Source organism: Pseudophryne corroboree, assembly GCF_028390025.1.
Source record: "Pseudophryne corroboree isolate aPseCor3 chromosome 2 unlocalized genomic scaffold, aPseCor3.hap2 SUPER_2_unloc_5, whole genome shotgun sequence".
Lineage (NCBI taxonomy): Eukaryota > Metazoa > Chordata > Amphibia > Anura > Myobatrachidae > Pseudophryne > Pseudophryne corroboree.
In genome coordinates this window covers 16620-40169 of record NW_026967492.1, presented here as the reverse complement: position 1 = coordinate 40169, position 23550 = coordinate 16620, and the positions used below count along the sequence as shown (strand labels likewise).

Here is a 23550-nt window from a genome sequence, read left to right as displayed (position 1 = left end):
TATATTATTATACTGGTGGTCAGTGTGGTCACAACAATGGCAGTGTGGCACTGAATCTGGCAGCAAAAGTGTGCACTGTACGTTATATGTACTCCTGAGTCCTGCTCTCAGACTCTAACTGCTCCCCACTGTCAGTGTCTCCCCCACAAGTCAGATAATACACTTACAGTCACACTATCTATTATCTAATCTATAAATATCACTTCAGCAAGTAGTATAGTAGTATACAGTATAGTAGTACTCCTCCTAATAATGCTCCCCAAAATACTGTGTCTCTCTCTTCTCTAAACGGAGAGGACGCCAGCCACGTCCTCTTCCTATGACTCTCAATGCACGTGTGAAAATGGCGGCGACGCGCGGCTCCTTATATAGAATCCGAGTCTCGCGATAGAATCCGAGCCTCGCGAGAATCCGACAGCTGGATGATGACGTTCGGGCGCGCTCGGGTTAACCGAGCAAGGCGGGAAGATCCGAGTCGCTCGGACCCGTGTAAAAAAACATGAAGTTCGGGCGGGTTCGGTTTCCGAGGAACCGAACCCGCTCATCTCTAGTTTTTACATGTGTTGCAAATAAAAAATCACTCACACCTGAATTAGGATGCCTATAAAAGGGTGTTAGGCCCATTTCAATACACCTACACTCAGAAATGGCAGCAGGACTGTGGGCCAGTGATCTTTTGTGTGCTGTGGGATTCCTCAGACTCAGACATCAGCCTGTAAGTAACCAGGGCCAAGAAACTGAACATGGTCAGCAGGTTGTACAGGTTCCGCAGAGGCTGCGCAGGCCTCGTTTTTTTAGGGGGCGTTTAAACTTGAACGCATTGTCCGATGATAAGGTCATACAGATGTTCCGTCTAAATCATAACAACATTTTCCGTCTGTATGACCTTGTCAAACTGGGCCTAGACCCTGAGACAGCACGCTCTCGCCCTGTCTCAGGCCTGCACAAACTCCTGGCTGTGTTGCACTTTCTGGCTACTGGCAGCTTTTAGGCTGTGTCTGGGGATGTCATAGGAATCTCACAGCCCTCATTTTCCAGAATCTTAACACAGGTGATGTATACCTAACGACCTCTTCTGTTTTGTGTTTGTTTTAATTTCTCGGTGGCCATTTCTGTCCTAAAATCTCATGTTTATTGTTCTTTAAAATATACACACAGGTGTTGGCTGTTTTGCAGCCCCACATCGAGGCCTCAATCTGCTTCTCTACCCAGGAGTCTCAGTGGCATGCCGTCAGGGTAGATTTCTATGAGCTGGCTGGCATGCCCAATGTGCTTGGAGCCATAGATTGCACACACATTCAGCTGAGACCACCTAGGGGCAGGCAGCACATATATACAAACCGCCATTTCGAACAATCCACAAATGTGCAGGTGGTTTGTGATGCAAATCTCAAAATAATGAGTGTTGTTGCTGGTTACCCTGGGGGCTGCCATGACTCCTTCATCCTCAGTCAGTCATCCCTCTTTGATAAGTTTGAGGACGGACAAATGCCAGATGGATGGCTGCTGGGTATGTAATTTGATATGTGTAGGCCTGCGTATACTTTGTCTAAATACAGGTGCAGATGTATTAACCTGTAGAAGGCATAATGAAGTGAGAAACCAGTGATCTGTGCAAGGTGATAAAGGCACCAGCCAATCAGCTCCAATATGTAAATGAACATTTAGGAACAGATTGTCTGCTGCCTTTATTATCTTGCACATATCACTGGTTTTTCACTTCCTTATGCCTCCTACAGGTTAATACATCTGCCCCACAGTGTGTTACTTATGTGTTGCTGTACCTTAACATGAATCACGTTACTATATCTGTCTTTTAGGTGATGGAGGATATGGCTGTTTCTCTTGGCTTCTAACTCCATTGTCCTGACCTGATACCCCTGCTGAACACAATTACAATCATGCACATAAGTCCACGCGGAATGTGATAGAAAGATGTTTTGGTGTGCTGAAATCTAGGTTTCGGTGTCTGGATAAGTCTGGTGGCCTTTTGTTGTATAGTCCCTCCAAGGTGACTCAAATTGTGTTCTGCTGCTGCTTTCTTCATAACATGTGTTTGCAACAACATCTGCCACATGTTGAGGAGGAGGAAGAAAGCAGCCAGCAAGCAGAGGAATTAGAGACATCTGGTGATACTTGGAGTAGAGATGTAGGGAGGCAGGTTAGGCAAGAGATCATCAATCGCTATTTCTAAGGTAAGCTTGGTTTGCTTATTTCATTTGTTGTGTAATCATAAATAGATGTTTGCCTTTTTATACTTTGTCTGTCTCCTTGACACATACAAACATACCCTCGCTTTATGAAAAACAAATGTTGCATGTGTATTGTGTGTATTTTTATTCTCAAAACAACAGATTATGAGTGGCATGCATTAAGTCTGGGTAAGTGATCGTAAACTTGCAGTGCTAATTTCTTACAAGCCCTCATCATCCATTTAGTATTTCACTTTATCATTGTGTGTAATGTCCTAATGCACAGGTTCACAAACTCGGCCCTCAGGACCACACACAGTGCATGTTTTTCACGTAACCCAGTAGAAGCACAGGTGTATGAATTACTCACAGACGTATGTTAAAAGGTTCACAGGTGGAGCTAATTATGTCACTTGTGATTCTGTGAGGAGACCTGCAAAACATGCACTGTGTGGGATCCTGAGGGCCGAGTTTGAGAACCTGTGTTCCCAAAAACCACTCCTCAACATATAATATGTTAGCCTTGAGGAATACATGTGTCCCTATGTGTGATGCACCATCATATTTAAGACACACAAACTTACTGTAATCTGGAATAATTGATTTCCTAATGTTTGTTTCTGTAAACTTGATGATGTGTAAGTAAATACACAGTTTGCCACACATATACATTATTATACACATTCTTTGATTTTTGTTGTAAAAGTACATATTTGTTTGTTTCAGCATCATGTGTAAAAACATTCTTACTAATTTTTAACACACACAAACATGTCCCAACAATACTGACATTCATTTTAACAATGTTTTTAAAACAAAACAAAGCCAACATATTACAAGCTTTTTACGCAACTCAATTGTGTTCTTCTTGTAATGTTGTATAGAGAAGAAAGCTAAAATATGTATCAATAACATTGTAATTTGGATTGTCTGCAGGAAAAGAGAATGATTGGAATCTAGAAAGAGTAATGATTAGAAAAAAAATCAAGTGGTCCGTTTACTTCCTGCTAAAGACATTCTGCCTGGCTGGCAATTATTGTGTCTGCAGGAAAAGAGAATGATTGGAATCTAGAAAGAGTAATGATTAGAAAAAAATCAAGTGGTCAGTTTACTTCCTGCTAACATATATGTGTGGCTCCATCAACATTTCCCTCCTCCAATACCAAAAAAAAAAATGGTAAAGAATATATGTGCGTACAATTTTTTTGTTTTTGTTTGTAGCACTTATAATTAATGATGTTGAAAACAGTGTCAAGGAGCTAAGTGTTATATATTTTTAGCCAAAAATACACTTACTAACTATTTTGAGTTACTTATCACAAATATCTAACTTGTATTTTTTTCACGGTTTTTTTGGTGGCTGCTTGTCCTGCCCTTTGCCTTTAGCACTGTCATGTTGTCGTGCTCTGGTGGAGCGTCTTGGTGGTGATGAGACTGGCGTGATATTTGGAGTAGTCGTACCAGAACTGCTGCTTGTTTGCTGTTGGTGCATGCATCTGAGTGTTTAATTCAGGTTAGTGAGGGTGGCATTGAGTTCATATGTAGCAGCATTTTGATTGTCTACTATTCAGAATAAACTTTCATTAATCTTTTGATTGTTTTGAAAAATGCTCATATAACTTTGCTGTTGTCTGTGCTGTTCTTCCATTATGCGCTGTAAGTTGCCCATGACCTGTGTAATGTCTGTACGCATGAGTTCCATGGTATTGCCTATTCTGGTTGTTTGTTCATTTTGTCTACTCAGATTTCTTAATATTCTTCTGAGGTGAGATGGTAGGCTTGCAAACATTTGTGTCTGCTTACGCAGGCAATCTTCATTAGTGGCCTGCTGTCTAGCCCAAATGGTCCAAAACACCTGATCAGGGCCTTGTATTCCTGGTGTTGTTGGGCTGTGTTGTTGTGGTGGTGTGCTTTGCTGTGGTGGTGTACTCACAGGTGCTGGGGGGCTCATTCCTTGCATTAATGGCTGCATTTCTAAGATGTTTGTCTCCTCCATGTCACTGTGTTGCTGTTGTTGCAGAGGGATGCTGTTCCCAGGACTAGAAGCTGAAATGTTAAACAAATCTCCGTTAGCTATCCATATGTTTGAGAAATGTAAACAAATCACTACACATGGAACACATGTGATTCACTGTTGCTTACAACTATTCTGCCTAGCAACATCATCACTCATAGCTTAAATACATATATATGCCTGTTTGTGGCAAATGTGTCTGGTTACTTAATTGTGAAAGCAAACACTTTAGTTTTATTGTAGCTCACACATACTCCACCATAAAAACACATTGGAATACATAATGTGTTACCTTATAGCTTTGTTCAAACAAACATAGTAATGTTTTTATATGTATTTTGCAATGTTACCTCAAACACACATGTGAAATGTGGAAAAACAACCTTACTTTTTGCAATAAAACCAACATGTTTTTGTTGCAGCATCTTACACACAATGTCATACTGTATGGCTCAAGTGGACATACATATCTTTACTGGATGTGGACAAGGACATTTAGCTTGGATTCCATTTCAGCTTTTACTTACTGCGGTAAGTATTTAAGTTTTTGATGTGTTTTGACTTAATGCGGTTATGAAATATTTTGATTACGTTCTGAAATTTTCAAATTTTTTTCAGTTTGATACTCACAATCAAGATGAGGGGAGTGTGGATGACGTCTTGGAGGTGTGTCCAAAATTTGGAGTGGGGGGACAGAACATACGGACGATAATCTTCGTGGCGGGGTAGCCTGCTGTGTTTGGGCCGGGATATACGACCTTGCTTTCTTTTCGGCCACAGGTTTTTTGTGGTGATGTCTTTCAGAAGTGCCACTTCTGCTGCTCCATACTTCTTTTGATGGACCTTTTAATGAAAGTGCAATTTTGTTATGGCCATTCCTTTACAAGCATACCCTATACTACAATGGGCAATTTACCTGCTTCTGCAGCGTCATCATCATCAGCTGTGATAGGAGTTACTACCCGACGAGTAGTACTGCTTTTTTCTAACACTGTATAAAAGAAAAGAAAAATTTTATCATGCTATTGTGTATACATCCACCCATTATGCTTATAAACATGTATTCTTTAAGAAATGCTTGGTTTTTATTTATAAAAAACAAGGACCGGAAATACAAAAATAAAAAAACTAAAAACTAAAAACATTGACCAAAACACATATGCACTATGGCAACATCAACACAGGAAAACATGTACAGGACACCGACATAGGCCACAAGTTAAAGAAAAAAAAACAATAAAAACACACACATCTTCATTTTGTATTGAAAGGATAAATATTACAGATGCAATATATTACCACTATATGAGCCAAAACAAAATGCAGCAATTTTTTACAAAAATTACACTGCAGTGTGGTGTCACGGTACAAATACAAGCAAAAAAAAAAAAAGTGTTAATTTAATTAAATAATTAACATTATCTAATAATGACACTACACATGTAAGTGGTTTCCAAACCACTTTCCAGTACTCCAGCCTCTAACATGACAACCAGTGTTTTTAAAACATTGCACATTGATCATTTAAATATAAAACATAGTCACAATTTTAAATTAAAAAACAGCCAAAAGGAAAACATTATTGCAGGACAATTCAGAGACACACCAAGTCCAAACTACACATGCAAAATATCTGTCAGAAAAACACATGACATACAATAAAGTAAGTGTCAGGATTCTGTAACTTTGTCTGTTCCCGGAGGAGGCACTAGTGGGTCAGTGTAGGAGTGATAGAGGAAACGGGGAGACTGACGAAAAGTTCCGCGCATGTGCGCTTGATATTTATTATCACACAGGGATAACGGATGACAGGAACAATGAATAATAACTTAATCCGATAAATGAATATTTCAAAAGTCACTGGTAACAAATGAGCAATGAAGATGAACTTGTAACTTGATATAAATGATAAGGCAATAATGAAATCAGATGCAGCAAACGAAACTCCGATATATAACAAATAGCAATCAAAGCACACAGTCTCTGTAGAAGCACACGTCTTTAAGCCAAGCAAGGCCCTAGCAGGAGACAGTTCTAACACAGCAGGTTGTTAAGTGCTGAATGCAATGCACAATGCTAGATGCTGGTAATCAGGTGCACAGGCTGAGTAATGGAAGAACACCTGAAGAAAGTCTCTTACTGCAAGTTGTTGTGGCAAACTGTGGCTGGAGTTCATTGCAAACTGAAGACTGAAGAATGACAACAAGGAAACCACTGAAAACAGGAACACAGGAACCAGGAGAACTTGTACACCGAATGTGACTCGTAGGAAAGCTAAAATGGATGCTGGTACTTGTAGTTCCACAGGAACACTGGAACTCTGCTACTGTAATGTGTAAAAAATGGGGACTCTGCTGCCGTAATGTGTAAAAAGGGGACGCTGTCTGCCGTAATGTGTAAAAAGGGGACGTTGTCTGCCGTAATGTGTAAAAAGGGGACGCTGTCTGCCGTAATGTGTAAAAAGGGAACGTTGTCTGCCGTAATGTGTAAAAAGGGGACGCTGTCTGCCGTAATGTGTAAAAAGGGGGACGCTGTCTGCCGTAATGTGTAAAAAGGGGACGCTGTCTGCCGTAATGTGTAAAAAGGCACGCTGTCTGCCGTAATGTGTAAAAAGGGGACGCTGTCTGCCGTAATGTGTAAAAGGGGGATGCTGTCTGCCGTAATGTGTAAAAAGGGGACGTTGTCTGCCGTAATGTGTAAAAAGGGGATGCTGTCTGCCGTAATGTGTAAAAAAAATGGGGACGCTGTCTGCCGTAATGTGTAAAAAGGGGACGTTGTCTGCCGTAATGTGTAAAAAGGGGACGCTGTCTGCCGTAATGTGTAAAAAGGGGACGTTGTCTGCCGTAATGTGTAAAAAGGGGACGCTGTCTGCCGTAATGTGTAAAAAGGGGACGTTGTCTGCCGTAATGTGTAAAAAGGGGGACGCTGTCTGCCGTAATGTGTAAAAAGGCACGCTGTCTGCCGTAATGTGTAAAAAGGGGACGCTGTCTGCCGTAATGTGTAAAAGGGGGATGCTGTCTGCCGTAATGTGTAAAAAGGGGACGTTGTCTGCCGTAATGTGTAAAAAGGGGATGCTGTCTGCCGTAATGTGTAAAAAAAATGGGGACGCTGTCTGCCGTAATGTGTAAAAAGGGGACACTGTCTGCCGTAATGTGTAAAAAGGGGACGCTGTCTGCCGTAATGTGTAAAAAGGGGACGTTGTCTGCCGTAATGTGTAAAAAGGGGGACGCTGTCTGCCGTAATGTGTAAAAAGGGGACGCTGTCTGCCGTAATGTGTAAAAAGGGGACGCTGTCTGCCGTAATGTGTAAAAAGGGGACGCTGTCTGCCGTAATGTGTAAAAGGGGATGCTGTCTGCCGTAATGTGTAAAAAGGGGACGTTGTCTGCCGTAATGTGTAAAAAGGGGATGCTGTCTGCCGTAATGTGTAAAAAAAATGGGGTCGCTGTCTGCCGTAATGTGTAAAAAGGGGACGTTGTCTGCCGTAATGTGTAAAAAGGGGACGCTGTCTGCCGTAATGTGTAAAAAGGGGGACGCTGTCTGCCGTAATGTGCTTATTTACCCTAAGCTCATAAGTGGATCCTTCCTTTTGTGCTTCACAGATATTTTGAAAAATTGCGGGTAAGCTATGCTTTATAAATTAAAATTAATTAAAAAAAGATTTCAGCCTTTATGAATTAAGAATAGTAGGAGATAATTAATTATCGCTCTGTTCTCGTTAGAAACATCAACCTAATGAGGCAAGATAAATAAACAATATATCTACATTTTGGAGAAGAATATAATTCACTAGTAAGTATTGTGGAATCTTTTATTAGATAATAAGAATTTACTTACCGATAATTCTATTTCTCGTAGTCCGTAGTGGATGCTGGGGACTCCGTAAGGACCATGGGGAATAGCGGCTCCGCAGGAGACAGGGCACAAAAGTAAAAGCTTTAGGATCAGGTGGTGTGCACTGGCTCCTCCCCCTATGACCCTCCTCCAAGCCTCAGTTAGGATACTGTGCCCGGACGAGCGTACACAATAAGGAAGGATTTTGAATCCCCGGGTAAGACTCATACCAGCCACACCAATCACACCGTACAACCTGTGATCTGAACCCAGTTAACAGCATGATAACAGCGGAGCCTCTGAAAAGATGGCTCACAACAATAATAACCCGTTTTAGTTAACAATAACTATGTACAAGTATTGCAGACAATCCGCACTTGGGATGGGCGCCCAGCATCCACTACGGACTATGAGAAATAGAATTATCGGTAAGTAAATTCTTATTTTCTCTGACGTCCTAAGTGGATGCTGGGGACTCCGTAAGGACCATGGGGATTATACCAAAGCTCCCAAACGGGCGGGAGAGTGCGGATGACTCTGCAGCACCGAATGAGAGAACTCCAGGTCCTCCTCAGCCAGGGTATCAAATTTGTAGAATTTTGCAAACGTGTTTGCCCCTGACCAAGTAGCAGCTCGGCAAAGTTGTAAAGCCGAGACCCTCGGGCAGCCGCCCAAGATGAGCCCACCTTCCTTGTGGAATGGGCATTTACATATTTTGGCTGTGGCAGGCCTGCCACAGAATGTGCAAGCTGAATTGTACTACACATCCAACTAACAATCGTCTGCTTAGAAGCAAGAGCACCCAGTTTGTTGGGTGCATACAGGATAACAGCAAGTCAGTTTTCCTGACTCCAGCCGTCCTGGAAACATATATTTTCAGGGCCCTGACAACATCTAGCAACTTGGAGTCCTCCAAGTCCCTAGTAGCCGCAGGTACCACAATAAGCTGGTTCAGGTGAAACGCTGACACCACCTTAGGGAGAAACTGGGGACGAGTCCGCAGCTCTGCCCTGTCCGAATGGACAATCAGATATGGGCTTTTGTGAGACAAAAGCCGCCAATTCTGACACTCGCCTGGCCGAGGCCAGGGCCAACAGCATGGTCACTTTCCATGTGAGATATTTCAAATCCACAGATTTGAGCGGTTTAAACCAATGTGATTTGAGGAATCCCAGAACTACGTTGAGATCCCACAGTGCCACTGGAGGCACAAAAGGGGGTTGTATATGCAGTACTCCCCTGACAAACTTCTGGACTTCAGGAACTGAAGCCAATTCTTTCTGGAAGAAAATCGACAGGGCCGAAATTTGAACCTTAATGGACCCCAATTTGAGGCCCATAGACACTCCTGTTTGCAGGAAATGCAGGAATCGACCGAGTTGAAATTCCTCCGTGGGGCCTTCCTGGCCTCACACCATGCAACATATTTTCGCCAAATGTGGTGATAATGTTGTGCGGTCACCTCCTTCCTGGCTCTGACCAGGGTAGGGATGACCTCTTCCGGAATGCCTTTTTCCCTTAGGATCCGGCGTTCAACCGCCATGCCGTCAAACGCAGCCGCGGTAAGACTTGGAACAGACATGATCCTTGCTGAAGCAAGTCCCTTCTTAGTATCTCTTGAAGTTCCGGGTACCAAGTCCTTCTTGGCCAATCCGGAGCCACGAGTATAGTTCTTACTCCTCTCCGTCTTATAATTCTCAGTACCTTGGGTATGAGAGGCAGAGGAGGGAACACATACACCGACTGGTACACCCACGGTGTTACCAGAGCGTCCCTGCTATTGCCTGAGGGTCTCTTGACCTGGCGCAATACCTGTCCAGTTTTTTGTTCAGACGGGACGCCATCATGTCCACCTTTGGTCTTTCCCAACGGTTCACAATCATGTGGAAGACTTCCAGATGAAGTCCCCACTCTCCCGGGTGGAGGTCGTGCCTGCTGAGGAAGTCTGCTTCCCAGTTGTCCACTCCCGGAATGAACACCGCTGACAGTGTTATCACATGATTTTTCGCCCAGCGAAGAATCCTTGCTGCCATTGCCCTCCTGCTTCTTGTGCCGCCCTGTCTGTTTACGTGGGCGACTGCCGTGATGTTGTCCGACTGGATCAGCACCGGTTGACTTTGAAGCAGAGGTCTTCCTAGGCTCAGAGCATTGTAAATTGCCCTTAGCTCCAGTATATTTATGTGGAGAGAAGTCTCCAGACTTGACCACACTCCTTGGAAATTTCTTCCCTGTGTGACTGCTCCCCAGCCTCTCAGGCTGGCATCCGTGGTCACCAGGACCCAGTCCTGAATGCCGAATCTGCTGCCCTCTAGTAGATGAGCACTCTGCAGCCACCACAGAAGAGACACCCTTGTCCTTGGAGACAGGATTATCCGCTGATGCATCTGAAGATGCGATCCGGACCATTCGTCCAGCAGATCCCACTGAAAAATTCTTGCGTGAAATCTGCCGAATGGAATCGCTTCGTAAGAAGCCACCATTTTTCCCAGGACTCTTGTGCATTGATGCACTGACACTTGGCCTGGTTCTAGGAGGTTCCTAACTAGCTCGGATAACTCCCTGGCTTTCTCCTCCGGGAGAAACACCTTTTTCTGGACTGTGTCCAGAATCATCCCTAGGAACAGCAGACGTGTCGTCGGAATCAGCTGCGATTTTGGAATATTTAGAATCCACCCGTGCTGTCGTAGAACTACTTGAGATAGTGCTACTCCGACCTCCAACTGTTCTCTGGACCTTGCCCTTATCAGGAGATCGTCCAAGTAAGGGATAATTAAGACGCCTTTTCTTTGAAGAAGAATCATCATTTCGGCCATTACCTTGGTAAAGACCCGGGGTGCCGTGGACAATCCAAACGGCAGCGTCTGAAACTGATAGTGACAGTTCTGTACCACGAACCTGAGGTACCCTTGGTGAGAAGGGCAAATTTGGACATGGAGGTAAGCATCCTTGATGTCCAGGGACACCATATAGTCCCCTTCTTCCTGGTTCGCTATCACTGCTCTGAGTGACTCCATCTTGATTTGAACCTTTGTATGTAAGTGTTCAAAGATTTCAGATTTAGAATAGGTCTCACCGAGCCGTCTGGCTTCAGTACCACAAATAGTGTGGAATAATACCCCTTTCCTTGTTGTAGGAGGGGTACTTTGATAATCACCTGCTGGGAATACAGCTTGTGAATTGTTTCCAATACTGCCTCCCTGTCGGAGGGAGACGTTGGTAAAGCAGACTTCAGGAACCTGCGAGGGGGAGACGTCTCGAACTTCCAATCTGTACCCCTGGGATACTACTTGTAGGATCCAGGGGTCCACTTGCGAGTGAGCCCACTGCGCGCTGAAACTCTTGAGACGACCCCCCACCGCACCTGAGTCCGCTTGTACGGCCCCAGCGTCATGCTGAGGACTTGGCAGAAGCGGTGGAGGGCTTCTGTTCCTGGGAAGGAGCTGCCTGCTGCAGTCTTCTTCCCTTTCCTCTACCCCTGGGCAGATATGACTGGCCTTTTGCCCGCTTGCCCTTATGGGGACGAAAGGACTGAGGCTGAAAAGACGGTGTCTTTTTCTGCTGAGATGTGACTTGGGGTAAAAAAGGTGGATTTTCCAGCTGTTGCCGTGGCCACCAGGTCCGATGGACCGACCCCAAATAACTCCTCCCCTTTATACGGCAATACTTCCATGTGCCATTTGGAATCTGCATCACCTGACCACTGTCGTGTCCATAAACATCTTCTGGCAGACATGGACATCGCACTTACTCTTGATGCCAGAGTGCAAATATCCGTCTGTGCATCTCGCATATATAGAAATGCATCTTTTAAATGCTCTATAGTCAATAAAATACTGTCCCTGTCAAGGGTATCAATAATTTCAGTCAGGGAATCCGACCAAGCCACCCCAGCGCTGCACATCCAGGCTGAGGCGATCGCTGGTCGCAGTATAACACCAGTATGTGTGTATATACTTTTTAGGATATTTTCCAGCCTCCTATCAGCTGGCTCCTTGAGGGCGGCCGTATCTGGAGACGGTAACGCCACTTGTTTTGATAAGCGTGTGAGCGCCTTATCCACCCTAGGGGGTGTTTCCCAACGCGCCCTAACTTCTGGCGGGAAAGGGTATAACGCCAATAATTTTCTATCGGGGGAAACCCACGCATCATCACACACTTCATTTAATTTATCTGATTCAGGAAAAACTACAGGTAGTTTTTTCACACCCCACATAATACCCTTTTTTGTGGTACTTGTAGTATCAGAAATATGTAACACCTCCTTCATTGCCCTTAACATGTAACGTGTGGCCCTAATGGAAAATACGTTTGTTTCTTCACCGTCGACACTGGAGTCAGTGTCCGTGTCTGTGTCGACCGACTGAGGTAATGGGCGTTTTAAAGCCCCTGACGGTGTTTGAGACGCCTGGACAGGTACTAATTGGTTTGCCGGCCGTCTCATGTGGTCAACCGACCTTGCAGCGTGTTGACATTATCACGTAATTCCCTAAATAAGCCATCCATTCCGGTGTCGACTCCCTAGAGAGTGACATCACCATTACAGGCAATTGCTCCGCCTCCTCACCAACATCGTCCTCATACATGTCGACACACACGTACCGACACACAGCACACACACAGGGAATGCTCCGATAGAGGACAGGAACCCACTAGCCCTGTGGGGAGACAGAGGGAGAGTTTGCCAGCACACACCAAAACGCTATAATTATACAGGGACAACCTTATATAAGTGTTTTCCCTTATAGCATCTTAATATATTATAATATCGCCACACAAAATGCCCCCCCTCTCTGTTTTAACCCTGTTTCTGTAGTGCAGTGCAGGGGAGAGCCTGGGAGCCTTCCTAGCAGCGGAGCTGTGTAGGAAAATGGCGCTGTGTGCTGAGGAGAATAGGCCCCGCCCCCTTTTCGGTGGGCTTCTTCTCCCGTTTTTCTGACAACCTGGCAGGGGTTAAATACATCCATATAGCCCCAGAGGCTATATGTGATGTATTTTTAGCCAGCATAGGTACTTTCATTGCTGCCCAGGGCGCCCCCCCCAGCGCCCTGCACCCTCAGTGACCGTTGGTGTGAAGTGTGCTGAGAGCAATGGCGCACAGCTGCCGTGCTGTGCGCTACCTTAAGAAGACTGGGAAGTCTTCAGCCGCCGATTTCTGGACCTCTTCTCTCTTCAGCATCTGCAAGGGGGTCGGCGGCTCCGGTGACCCATCCAGGCGGTACCTGTGATCGTCCCTCTGGAGCTAGTGTCCAGTAGCCTAAGAAGCAAATCCATCCTGCACGCAGGTGAGTTCACTTCTTCTCCCCTAAGTCCCTCGTAGCAGTGAGCCTGTTGCCAGCAGGACTCACTGAAAATAAAAAACCTAACAAAACTTTTACTCTAAGCAGCTCTTTAGGAGAGCCACCTAGATTGCACCCTTCTCGGCCGGGCACAAAAACCTAACTGAGGCTTGGAGGAGGGTCATAGGGGGAGGAGCCAGTGCACACCACCTGATCCTAAAGCTTTTACTTTTGTGTCCTGTCTCCTGCGGAGCCGCTATTCCCCATGGTCCTTACGGAGTCCCCAGCATCCACTTAGGACGTCAGAGAAAAATATATTATAAAAAAAAAATGTTAAAAAAATGAAACCCTAAATATGTATTTATATATTCATATTATCATGTAGGGTGGCCTATAATAAGGAACCCCATCAAATGCCATCATAGTTTGGGAATCTTCTTCCTCAAGTTTTCCAACCTAGTTTAAAAAATTCTTTTTCAGTAAGTATATCAAAACAAATGTATATAATTAAGCTAATATATAAATTAAATTGGGTTACATTAAGATTTGGTCTCTTTTTTTCAACTTAGGCACAATTTGGTCCAATTATAACTCATTACCGTTTATGAATGATACAGCTATTCCAAATTAAATAGAGAGCTGTTATTTAGAAGTAAGTACCATTATACTGATGGGTCAACTGATTACGGAGTGATTCAGCAGACAACCATTATTATAATAGGATGTGTGTGATGTTATAAATAAGTAAAATCTAAATAATGTACAAGAAAGTATATGAGAGCAGTTCCCTTTATAACTCATAAAATCATTATTGTTATATACAATATCAGTTTGTTCAAATATGGATAATATGACCATATTGTGATATGCATATTCCTCTCTTTATCAATGTTCCTTTTTATTTATACATGTTTTTTACTTTTTATTTTTTTGATTACACCCCAAAAAACACCCCTGAAGAAGTCGATATAGACGAAACGCGTTGGGTGAAAGCTCTTTTATATTGTTTTATATATATTTCTTACATGAATAATGCTGAAACATACAATTGTATCTTTAATGTAAAAGAAAGTTTCATTATCAATTCATTTTAAATTTAAATCTTATAATAAAAAATAAGATTTTACTCACCGGTAAATCTATTTCTCGTAGTCCGTAGTGGATGCTGGGGACTCCGTAAGGACCATGGGGAATAGACGGGCTCCGCAGGAGACTGGGCACTCTAAGAAAGAATTAGTACTACTGGTGTGCACTGGCTCCTCCCTTTATGCCCCTCCTCCAGACCTCAGTTAAGGAAACTGTGCCCGGAAGAGCTGACATTACAAGGAAAGGATTTTGGAATCCAGGGTAAGACTCGTACCAGCCACACCAATCACACCATATAACTCGTGATAACATACCCAGTTAACAGTATGAACAACAACAGAGCATCAAACAACAGATGCCAACATAACATAACCCTTTTATTAAGCAATAACTATATACACGTATTGCAGAAAGTCCGCACTTGGGACGGGCGCCCAGCATCCACTACGAACTACGAGAAATAGATTTACCGGTGAGTAAAATCTTATTTTCTCTAACGTCCTAGTGAATGCTGGGGACTCCGTAAGGACCATGGGGATTATACCAAAGCTCCCAAACAGGCGGGAGAGTGCGGATGACTCTGCAGCACCGAATGGGCAAACACAAGGTCCTCCTCAGCCAGGGTATCAAACTTATAGAACTTTGCAAAGGTGTTTGAACCCGACCAAGTAGCTGCTCGGCAAAGTTGTAAAGCCGAGACCCCTCGGGCAGCCGCCCAAGAAGAGCCCACTTTCCTTGTGGAATGGGCCTTAACTGATTTTGGATGCGGCAAACCAGCCGCAGAATGAGCCTGCTGAATCGTGTTACAGATACAGCGAGCAATAGTCTGCTTTGAAGCAGGAGCACCCAGCTTGTTGGATGCATACAGGATAAACAGCGAGTCAGTTTTCCTGACTCCAGCCGTCCTGGCTACATAAATCTTCAAAACCCTGACTACATCAAGCAACTTGGAGTCCTCCAAGTCACGAGTAGCCGCAGGCACCACAATAGGTTGGTTCAAATGAAAAGATGACACCACCTTCGGCAGAAATTGCGGACGAGTCCGTAATTCTGCCCTGTCCATATGGAAAACCAGATAGGGGCTTTTACATGACAAAGCCGCCAATTCTGACACACGCCTAGCTGAAGCTAAGGCCAATAGCATGACCACTTTCCATGTGAGATACTTTAGTTCCACCGTCTTAAGTGGCTCAAACCAGTGAGATTTCAGGAAACTCAACACCACGTTAAGATCCCAAGGTGCCACTGGTGGCACAAAAGGGGGCTGAATATGCAGCACTACCTTTACAAACGTCTGAACTTCAGGAAGCGAAGCCAGTTCCTTTTGAAAGGAAATGGATAGGGCCGAAATCTGGACCTTTATGGACCTTAATTTTAAGCCCATAGTCACTCCTGACTGTAGGAAGTGCAGGAACCGGCCCAGCTGGAATTCCTCTGTAGGGGCTTTCCTGGCCTCACACCAAGCAACATATTTTCGCCATATACGGTGATAATGTTTTGCTGTCACGTCCTTCCTAGCCTTTATCAGCGTAGGAGATAAATACACTCCAAAATCCCGGCGCAAATTAATCAACAATAGCGATTAATTAACCACTTGCTGCACACACTAAAGGATTAGCTAGATCCTCAAACAATTCAAGACAAAAAACAAAGAAAAGTGGTGCGCTAATGTGTATTCATATACCTTTAAATTCAAAAGGTTTAGGTGTCTGCTTATACTCAAAACTGAAATAAATAACCATAGAATCTGCTTTATAAATAAAACAATTAATCTTTACTTCAATTAATAAACAATATATTACACATAAAAATTATAAAATCAAGGAATTAGTTTGTATACCACACACTCAAATGGGGAGCATCAAATAACCTCTAGTGCTGTATGATTAGTAGCAACAATGTATCTCTTTAGACACTAAACAGACCATATGCAATCTGCTAAATAATGTGTCAAGGTTGTAACAATTCACTGACAGTTCTGCAAGGAAAAAAGTCTCTCCTATCCTCCTGCTCCTGGCGTCCCAGTGCAGAGGGATGCTGCTATACAATAATTACCCGAGCTTACGGGAATGTCTAATAGTGCAGTCACCCGGGGAGATGTATGTTCCTGTGATTGTCAGTATAATTATCCACCGCCCGCACTATAGTGCAAACTCAGTTCTGGCAGGCGGGTATAAGATTGATTGCTCCCAATTACCGCTTTCCGATGTGGCCGCTGGACTTGGCACAGTCTCGGTCCTGGCTTGCGGGTAAGCGGAGCTCCAATTTGCGCTTGCACCGAGGCCGTTGCAGATGGTGCTCGTGTGATGCTTCCGTCAGTGTGTGGCAACACACCGCCCACATAACTTTCATAAACCTTCCTATCAAATTACATCCACTCTGTACAGTCCACACATATCCTCACATGTCTGTTCATTCTATGCAATAGATAGCACCTTTCCTTGTGTACATATGCCTATTTCCCTATAGATTGTAAGCTTGCGAGCAGGGCCTTCCTACCTCTATGACTATTATCACCCAGTTTGTTATTGTTATTTTAAATTGTAAAGCGCAACGGAATTTGCTGCGCTATATAAGAAACTGTTAATAAATAAATAATAATAAATAAATAATATGACGTCCTATCCCCGTGTGTTGCCACACACTGACGGAAGCATCACACGAGCACCATCTGCAACGGCCTCGGTGCAAGCGCAAATTGGAGCTCCGCTTACCCGCAAGCCAGGACCGAGACTGTGCCAAGTCCAGCGGCCACATCGGAAAGCGGTAATTGGGAGCAATCAATCTTATACCCGCCTGCCAGAACTGAGTTTGCACTATAGTGCGGGCGGTGGATAATTATACTGACAATCACAGGAACATACATCTCCCCGGGTGACTGCACTATTAGACATTCCCGTAAGCTCGGGTAATTATTGTATAGCAGCATCCCTCTGCACTGGGACGCCAGGAGCAGGAGGATAGGAGAGACTTTTTTCCTTGCAGAACTGTCAGTGAATTGTTACAACCTTGACACATTATTTAGCAGATTGCATATGGTCTGTTTAGTGTCTAAAGAGATACATTGTTGCTACTAATCATACAGCACTAGAGGTTATTTGATGCTCCCCATTTGAGTGTGTGGTATACAAACTAATTCCTTGATTTTATAATTTTTTTGTGTAATATATTGTTTATTAATTGAAGTAAAGATTAATTGTTTTATTTATAAAGCAGATTCTATGGTTATTTATTTCAGTTTTGAGTATAAGCAGACACCTAAACCTTTTGAATTTAAAGGTATATGAATACACATTAGCGCACCACTTTTCTTTGTTTTTTGTCAGCGTAGGAATAACTTCATCCGGAATGCATTTCTCCGCTAGGATCCGGCGTTCAACCGCCATGCCGTCAAACGCAGCCGCGGTAAGTCTTGGAACAGACAGGGCCCCTGCTGCAACAGATCCTGTCTGAGAGGCAGAGGCCATGGGTCCTCTGTGAGCATTTCTTGCAGTTCCGGGTACCAAGTCCTTCTTGGCCAATCCGGAACAATGAGTATTGTTCTCACTCCTCTTTTTCTTACGATTCTCAGCACCTTGGGTATGAGAGGAAGAGGAGGAAACACATAGACCGACTGGAACACCCACGGTGTTACTAGTGCGTCCACAGCTATCGCCTGAGGGTCTCTTGACCTGGCGCAATACCTTTGTAGCTTTTTGTTGAAGCGGGATGCCATCATGTCCACCTGTGGCAGTTCCCATCGATTTGTAATCTGTGTAAAGACTTCTTGATGAAGTCCCCACTCTCCCGGGTGGAGGTCGTGCCTGCTGAGGAAGTCTGCTTCCCAGTTGTCCACTCCCGGAATGAACACTGCTGACAGTGCTTGCACGCGATTCTCCGCCCAACGAAGAATCCTGGTGGCTTCCACCATCACTACCCTGCTTCTTGTGCCGCCCTGGCGGTTTACATGAGCCACTGCAGTGATGTTGTCTGACTGAATCAGCACCGGTTGGTTGCGAAGCAGAGGCTCCGCTTGACTCAGGGCGTTGTATATGGCCCTTAGTTCCAGGATATTGATGTGCAGACAAGCCTCCTGACTTGACCATAGCCCTTGGAAGTTTCTTCCAAGAGTGACTGCTCCCCATCCTCGGAGGCTTGCATCCGTGGTCACCAGGACCGAGTCCTGTATGCCGAACCTGTGGCCCTCGAGAAGGTGAGCACTCTGCAGCCACCACAGAAGAGACACCCTGGCCCTGGGGGATAGGGTGATCAGCCGATGCATCTGAAGATGCGATCCGGACCACTTGTCCAACAGATCCCACTGAAAGGTCCTCGCATGGAACCTGCCGAAGGGAATGGCTTCGTATGACGCCACCATCTTTCCCAGGACTCGCGTGCAGTGATGCACCGACACCTGTTTTGGTTTTAAGAGTTCTCTGACCAGAGTCACGAGCTCCTGAGCCTTCTCCGCCGGGAGAAACACCTTTTTCTGGTCCGTGTCCAGAATCATGCCCAGGTAGGGCAGACGAGTCGTAGGGATCAGCTGCGACTTTGGAATATTCAAAATCCAGCCGTGCTGTTGCAACACTTCCTGAGAGTGTGCTACGCTGATCAGCAACTGCTCTCTGGACCTCGCCTTCATGAGGAGATCGTCCAAGTATGGGATAACTGTGACACCCTGCTTTCGAAGGCGCACCATCATTTCCGCCATTACCTTGGTAAATATTCTCGGTGCCGTGGAGAGACCAAACGGCAACGTCTGGAATTGGTAATGACAGTCCTGTACCACAAATCTTAGGTACTCCTGATGAGGTGGATGAATGGAGACATGCAGGTAAGCATCCTTTATGTCCAGAGACACCATAAAATCCCCCTCTTCCAGGCTTGCAATGACCGTTCTGAGCGATTCCATCTTGAACTTGAACCTTTTCAGGTAAATGTTCAGGGATTTTAAATTCAATATGGGTCTGACCGAGAACCGTCCGGTTTCGGAACCACAAACATTGTTGAATAGTAACCCCTTCCCTGTTGAGGGAGGGGAACCTGTACCACCACCTGCTGGAGATATAATTTGTGAATTGCCGCTAACACTACTTCCCTTTCTATGGGGGAAGCAGGCAGGGCTGATTTTAGGTAATGGTGAGGGGGCATCACTTCGAATTCCAGCTTGTATCCCTGAGACACAATCTGTATAGCCCAGGGATCCACCTGTGAGCGAACCCACTGGTGGTTGAATTTTCGGAGACGCGCCCCCACCGCTCCCGGCTCCACCTGTGGAGCCCCAGCGTCATGCGGTGGATTTAGTGGCAGCCGGGGAGGACTTCTGTTCCTGGGAACTAGCTGTATGGTGCAGCTTCTTTCCTCTACCCCTGCCTCTGGCAAGAAAGGAAGTACCTCTGACTTTCTTTCCTTTTTGTGATCGAAAGGACTGCATTTGGTAATACGGCGCTTTCTTAGGCTGTGAGGGAATATATGGCAAAAAATTTGACATCCCAGCCGTAGCTGTGGAAACTAGGTCCGAGAGACCGTCCCCAAACAATTCCTCACCCTTGTAAGGTAAAACCTCCATGTGCTTTTTAGAGTCGGCATCGCCTGTCCATTGGCGAGTCCACAGGACCCTTCTGGCAGAAATCGACATTGCATTTATTCTAGAGCCCAGTAGGCAAATGTCCCTCTGGACATCCCTCATATATAGGACAGCGTCTTTTATATGCCCCAGGGTCAGTAAAATAGTCTCCCTGTCCAGGGTATCTATCTCCTCAGACAGTGTATCTGTACATGCTGCTACAGCACTACACATCCAGGCCGACGCAATTGCCGGCCTCAGTAGAGTACCTGAATGTGTATAAACAGACTTCAGGATACCTTCCTGCTTCCTATCCGCAGGATCCTTTAGGGAGGCCGTATCCTGTGACGGCAGGGCCACCTTCTTAGATAAGCGTGTCAGAGCTTTGTCTACCCTAGGGGAGGATTCCCAGCGCATCCTGTCCGTTGGCGGGAAGGGGTACGCCATAAGTAACCTTTTGGAAATCAGCACTCAGGAGAATCCCAGCTTTTTCACATAACTCATTTAACTCATGTGAAGGGGGAAAAGTCACTTCTTGCTTTTTCTCCCCAAACATATAAACCCTCTTGTCAGGGACAGGGTTTACCTCTGATATGTGCAATACATCCTTCATAGCTACAATCATGTAGCGGATGGCTTTAGCCATTTTAGGCTGCAATTTTGCATCATCGCCATCGACACTGGAGTCAGAATCCGTGTCGATATCTGTGTCAACAATATGGGATAGTGGGCGCTTCTGAGACCCTGAGGGCCTCTGCGCTGTAGGATCAGGCATGGGCTGAGACCCCGACTGTCCCAAGGCTTCAGCTTTAGCCAACCTTTTATGCAAGGAGTTTACATTATCGTTTAACACCTTCCACATATCCATCCAATCAGGTGTCGGCGCCGTCGGCGGGGACACCTCATTCATCTGCACCTGCTCTGCCTCCACATAGCCCTCCTCGTCAAACATGTCGACACAAGTGTACCGACACACCACACACACAGGGGATGCTCTATATGAGGACAGGACCCCCACAAGGCCTTTTGGAGAGACAGAGAGAGAGTATGCCAGCACACACCCCAGCGCTATATGACCCAGGAATCACACAGTAACTTAGTGTTTACCCAGTAGCTGCTGTATATATGATTATATATATGATTATTGCGCTAAATTTATGTGCCCCCCCCTCTCTTTTTACCCTCTTTCTACCGTGAGTCTGCAGGGGAGAGCCTGGGGAGCTTCCTCTCAGCGGAGCTGTGGAAAGAAAATGGCGCTGGTGAGTGCTGATGAAGAAGCCCCGCCCCCTCAGCGGCAGGCTTCTGTCCCACGATTTGGTGTAAAAAATGGCGGGGGCTCATGCATATATACAGTGCCCAGCTGTATATATGCTGCTTCTGCCAGGAGGTACTCAATTGCTGCCCAGGGCGCCCCCCCCCCTGCACCCTACAGTGACCGGAGTGTGTGGGTTAGTGTGGGCGCAATGGCGCACAGCTGCAGTGCTGTGCGCTACCTCATGTGAAGACAGGAGTCTTCTACCGCCGATTTTGACTCTTGCTTCATCCGCCAGCTTCTGTCTTCTGGCTCTGCGAGGGGGACGGCGGCGCGGCTCCGGGAACGGACGACCAAGGTTAAGTTCCTGTGTTTGAACCCTCTGGAGCTAATGGTGTCCAGTAGCCTAAGAAGTGCAACCTAGCCGCAGTTAGTAGGGCTGCTTCTCTCCCCTCAGTCCCACGTAGCAGAGAGTCTGTTGCCAGCAGAAGCTCACTGAAAATAAAAAACCTAACTAAAATACTTTCTTAATAGCAAGCTCAGGAGAGCTCACTAAAATGCACCCAGCTCCTTCCGGGCACAGATTCTAACTGAGGTCTGGAGGAGGGGCATAGAGGGAGGAGCCAGTGCACACCAGTAGTACTAATTCTTTCTTAGAGTGCCCAGTCTCCTGCGGAGCCCGTCTATTCCCCATGGTCCTTACGGAGTCCCCAGCATCCACTAGGACGTTAGAGAAAGATAGATGTGATTTTAATATGGGTGTTTATATGTGTAAGGTCATCCTCTCTTTATAAAATATCCGTCAAAAATTAATTTATATCAGTTTATAAAATAAGTGCGCTCCACAGAGATACTTTCTCTTGTTTTATTTACATTTGATCCCTGTCGGCAAAGGATCCGCTCTGTGTTGAAGCTTGCCCCCTTATTTGGAAATATAACAGTATCTATGTTAGTTCATTTAGAAACTAACTGACATAAAGTAAATAAATACTTCAGTAGTGTACACTAAGAGCGCACTAAGGGATCATACTAATATATATATATATATATATATATATATATACACATATATATATATATATATATATATATATATATATATATATAACTTGGGGTATTCAAAACAAATTCTGCAGAACGATCACTTCCTGCAATTACCCCGGGGGTAATTCCAAGTTGATCGCAGCAGGATTTTGTTTAGCAGTTGGGCAAAACCATGTGCACTGCAGGGGAGGCAGATATAACATGTGCAGAAAGAGTTGGATTTGGGTGTTTTATTTTGTTTCTGTGCAGGGTAAATACTGGCTGCTTTATTTTTACACTGCAAATTAGATTGCAGATTGAATACACCACACCCAAATCTAACTCTCTCTGCACATGTTATATCTGCCTCCCCTGCAGTGCACATGGTTTTGCCCAATTGCTAACAAACTTGAGGCTGCGATCAACTTGGAATTACCCCCTACCCCCCCTCAGATATCCCTCAATATTGCCCAAACAATCCCGAATGAGGGTATCTTTCTGCACAGGAGCATCTATAAGACAAAGGTGAGAAAAAAGCATTTTTAGTTTGTAAATAAATGGAAACACATCACATTCAGTATAACTTTAGCCATTTTTATTAAGTTTTGAACATTAGGCCCATATGCTGGTAATTGCACGATGTCCTTTTGACAAAATCACTTCCTTGGCCATGGTTACATTTACCCTTGCACCCACTATGTTTGTTTTGGTTTGTGAATGGGAAGCATGTATAATTTCTGACTGGCTGCCATTGTTTGCCACAGATTTTGCCCCTTTTATAGGTTCAAACAAAACACACAAAAACACACACATCACCTACTTTCCAAATTCCAAACCATTACTAAACACTTACTTTGTTGGCTTTGGGATGTTGGCTCAGCAGCGTCATCCCCCGAAGCTGTGCCCTCACAATTATTAATGTGGAAGTGTGTTTGTGTACGAAAGTGAGAGGATGTTTCAGAAGCAGAGACAGAGGGGGATTGGAAGTGAGAGGGAGAGGGGGGCTCATATGGAGAGACAAAGGGGGATTGGAAGGGAGAGGGGCTTCAGATGGAAAGACAGAGGGGGACTGGAAGTGAGAGGGAGAGGGGGCTTCAGATGGAAAGACAGAGGGGGATTGGAAGTGAGAGGGAGAGGGGGGCTCATATGGAGAGACAAAGGGGGATTGGAAGTGAGAGGGAGAGGGGGCTTCAGATGGAAAGACAGAGGGGGATTGGAAGTGAGAGGGAGAGGGGGCTTCAGATGGAAAGACAGGGGGATTGGAAGTGAGAGGGAGAGGGGGGCTCATATGGAGAGATAGAGGGAGATTGGAAGTGAGAGGGAGAGGGGGC

At 45.1% G+C, this 23550-nt stretch overlaps 1 protein-coding gene across 1 annotated transcript; it reads right to left on the bottom strand.

Annotated features, from left to right (window-relative positions):
- Window positions 1–2320: 2320 nt before the first annotated feature.
- LOC134983070 (uncharacterized) lies at window positions 2321–23108 on the bottom strand. Its single transcript, XM_063948766.1, has 5 exons — window positions 23073–23108; window positions 16597–16708; window positions 5123–5197; window positions 4837–5049; window positions 2321–4238 (listed from the first exon to the last, which is right to left on the bottom strand). Exons 1-5 carry the CDS (start codon window positions 23106–23108, stop codon window positions 3760–3762), a joined length of 915 nt encoding a protein of 304 aa, XP_063804836.1. The 3' UTR covers window positions 2321–3759.
- Between the last annotated feature and the right edge of the window lie 442 nt (window positions 23109–23550).

Excerpts from the sequence above, each read along its gene's own strand:
- LOC134983070 (XM_063948766.1), bottom strand. The coding sequence starts at position 23,108 with ATGACGCTGCTGAGCCAACATCCCAAAGCCAACAAA. Across the intron at positions 16,709-23,072 it reads AACATCCCAAAGCCAACAAA|CATCACACGAGCACCATCTG; the intron begins GTAAGTGTTTAG and ends CACTGACGGAAG. Across the intron at positions 5,050-5,122 it reads TGATGACGCTGCAGAAGCAG|GTCCATCAAAAGAAGTATGG; the intron begins GTAAATTGCCCA and ends TTTCATTAAAAG.